The sequence below is a fragment of the Epinephelus moara genome, chromosome 9 (assembly GCF_006386435.1).
Source record: "Epinephelus moara isolate mb chromosome 9, YSFRI_EMoa_1.0, whole genome shotgun sequence".
Taxonomy (NCBI): domain Eukaryota; kingdom Metazoa; phylum Chordata; class Actinopteri; order Perciformes; family Serranidae; genus Epinephelus; species Epinephelus moara.
In genome coordinates this window covers 4,274,261-4,275,771 of record NC_065514.1, presented here as the reverse complement: position 1 = coordinate 4,275,771, position 1,511 = coordinate 4,274,261, and the positions used below count along the sequence as shown (strand labels likewise).

The window sequence follows — 1,511 nt, the reverse complement described above, 5'->3', positions numbered from 1 at the left end:
GTATATACATATATATATACATATATGTGTGTGTGTGTGTGTGTGTGTGTGTGTGTGTATTTCCTTTATTATAGGAAGTTAAATGTTGTCTTTGGTGTAATGTATTTACACATGTAACACAGTTTGTGCTCGGCGTCACATCACATGATGAAACCTAAACTAACCCGTGACATGTGAGATGTGACATGAACCAGAAGGAGGAGCTGACGGCGTTTTCTTCTTCAGGTGTCTGTGTTGTACTTCGCTAAGAGCGTGGAGCTGACCGGAGTCAAGGAGGAGATCGTTGCCGTGCCGACACCAATCAGCAGCTGGGACCTTTGGAGGCTGTTGCTACAGAGACACCCGAGGTACCGCCATGCCTTCACTGACATAAAAAATATAACTGTATAATGCAATGATACAATTTAAAAACTCTCTAAAGAATTTAACATATAAAAATATATTTATAACGTCATGATATGATTAATATATAATTGTAACATAAAAAATAGATATATATAAATGTAATAATATAATTTGTAGTGTTGGCATCTAATTTAAAAAAAAATGAACTTAATTCTGTAATGTAATAATATACTTTTATCACCTTGACCTATGACCTTATTTTAAAAAAAGATATAAATGTATAATGTCTGTATGTATAAATATAATTTAAATTTGTATACACGTTTTGAACTGAAAATAAGTTGACTGTTGTCACGACGTGTTTCACTGCCACACAGAGATCAGCTCTATAAACCTCTATAAAGACTTCGTAGAAAATATAACAAGAGCAGTGGATAAGACACGGCACACTGTAGGTGAATTTATTTGTTAACGTCATTGATCATTCCCGATCTGCCTCTTCAGACATGTGGACACTGTAGTGTATGAGGCGTGGCAAAAACAGGAATCAGATTGTAAAACTAAAACAACAGTGCATCCCATCTTAGCAGAATAACTGTGGTGTTCCCCAGGGTTCAGTACTGGGACCTCAGTTATTCAAATGATATTTGTATCTAATATGTTGAAATATGTAACGTTTGCTGACGATACAGATTTATCGTGTTCAGGTGAGGACATTAAAGAGTTATTAAAAACAGTAAAAAGGGAACTGATCATGTTTTAAAAAAGGTTTGACGTAAATAAGTTCTGACTGAATGAAAATCAAAGTAAAGTGATGGTGTTGGCTGGTGTTAGGTTCACTGTGAAATAACACTGAACTTACATGGTGCTGAAATTAAAAGAGTATATGACACAAAATGTTTGGGAGTGATTACAGATCATAAAGTGGAACACTGAACTATCTAAATCTGTTGCTGCTGTTTATCGGCAGTGGAGCTGCTGAATAAGACACCATGTCTCATATAGATCCTAGAACTCACCTTCAGGAAAGAAGAATAATAATTATACAGTAGCTGCTGCGCAGCGATGGGTTGGGTCCGGGCATTTTTAGGCAATTCTGAGCAACAAGCAGAAGAATTGGAAGACATTTAGGAATTTAGCAACACAATCTGCCTTTTGCATCAGCT

General features: G+C 36.0%; 1 protein-coding gene across 3 annotated transcripts in view; it reads left to right on the top strand.

The window, feature by feature from the left end:
* The window catches only part of LOC126396079 (molybdopterin synthase sulfur carrier subunit-like), a 6,138-nt gene that overhangs the window by 1,533 nt on the left and 3,094 nt on the right, over positions 1 to 1,511 (top strand). For all 3 annotated transcript variants that reach the window (XR_007570512.1, XM_050053921.1, XM_050053920.1), the window contains one exon: positions 226 to 347. Coding sequence is in view for 1 of the 3 variants with exons in the window: in XM_050053921.1 (XP_049909878.1) it covers positions 226 to 347 (122 nt within the window). In the remaining 2 variants the exon portion in view is untranslated. Of the gene's footprint in view, positions 1 to 225; positions 348 to 1,511 lie in introns of those variants that run through there.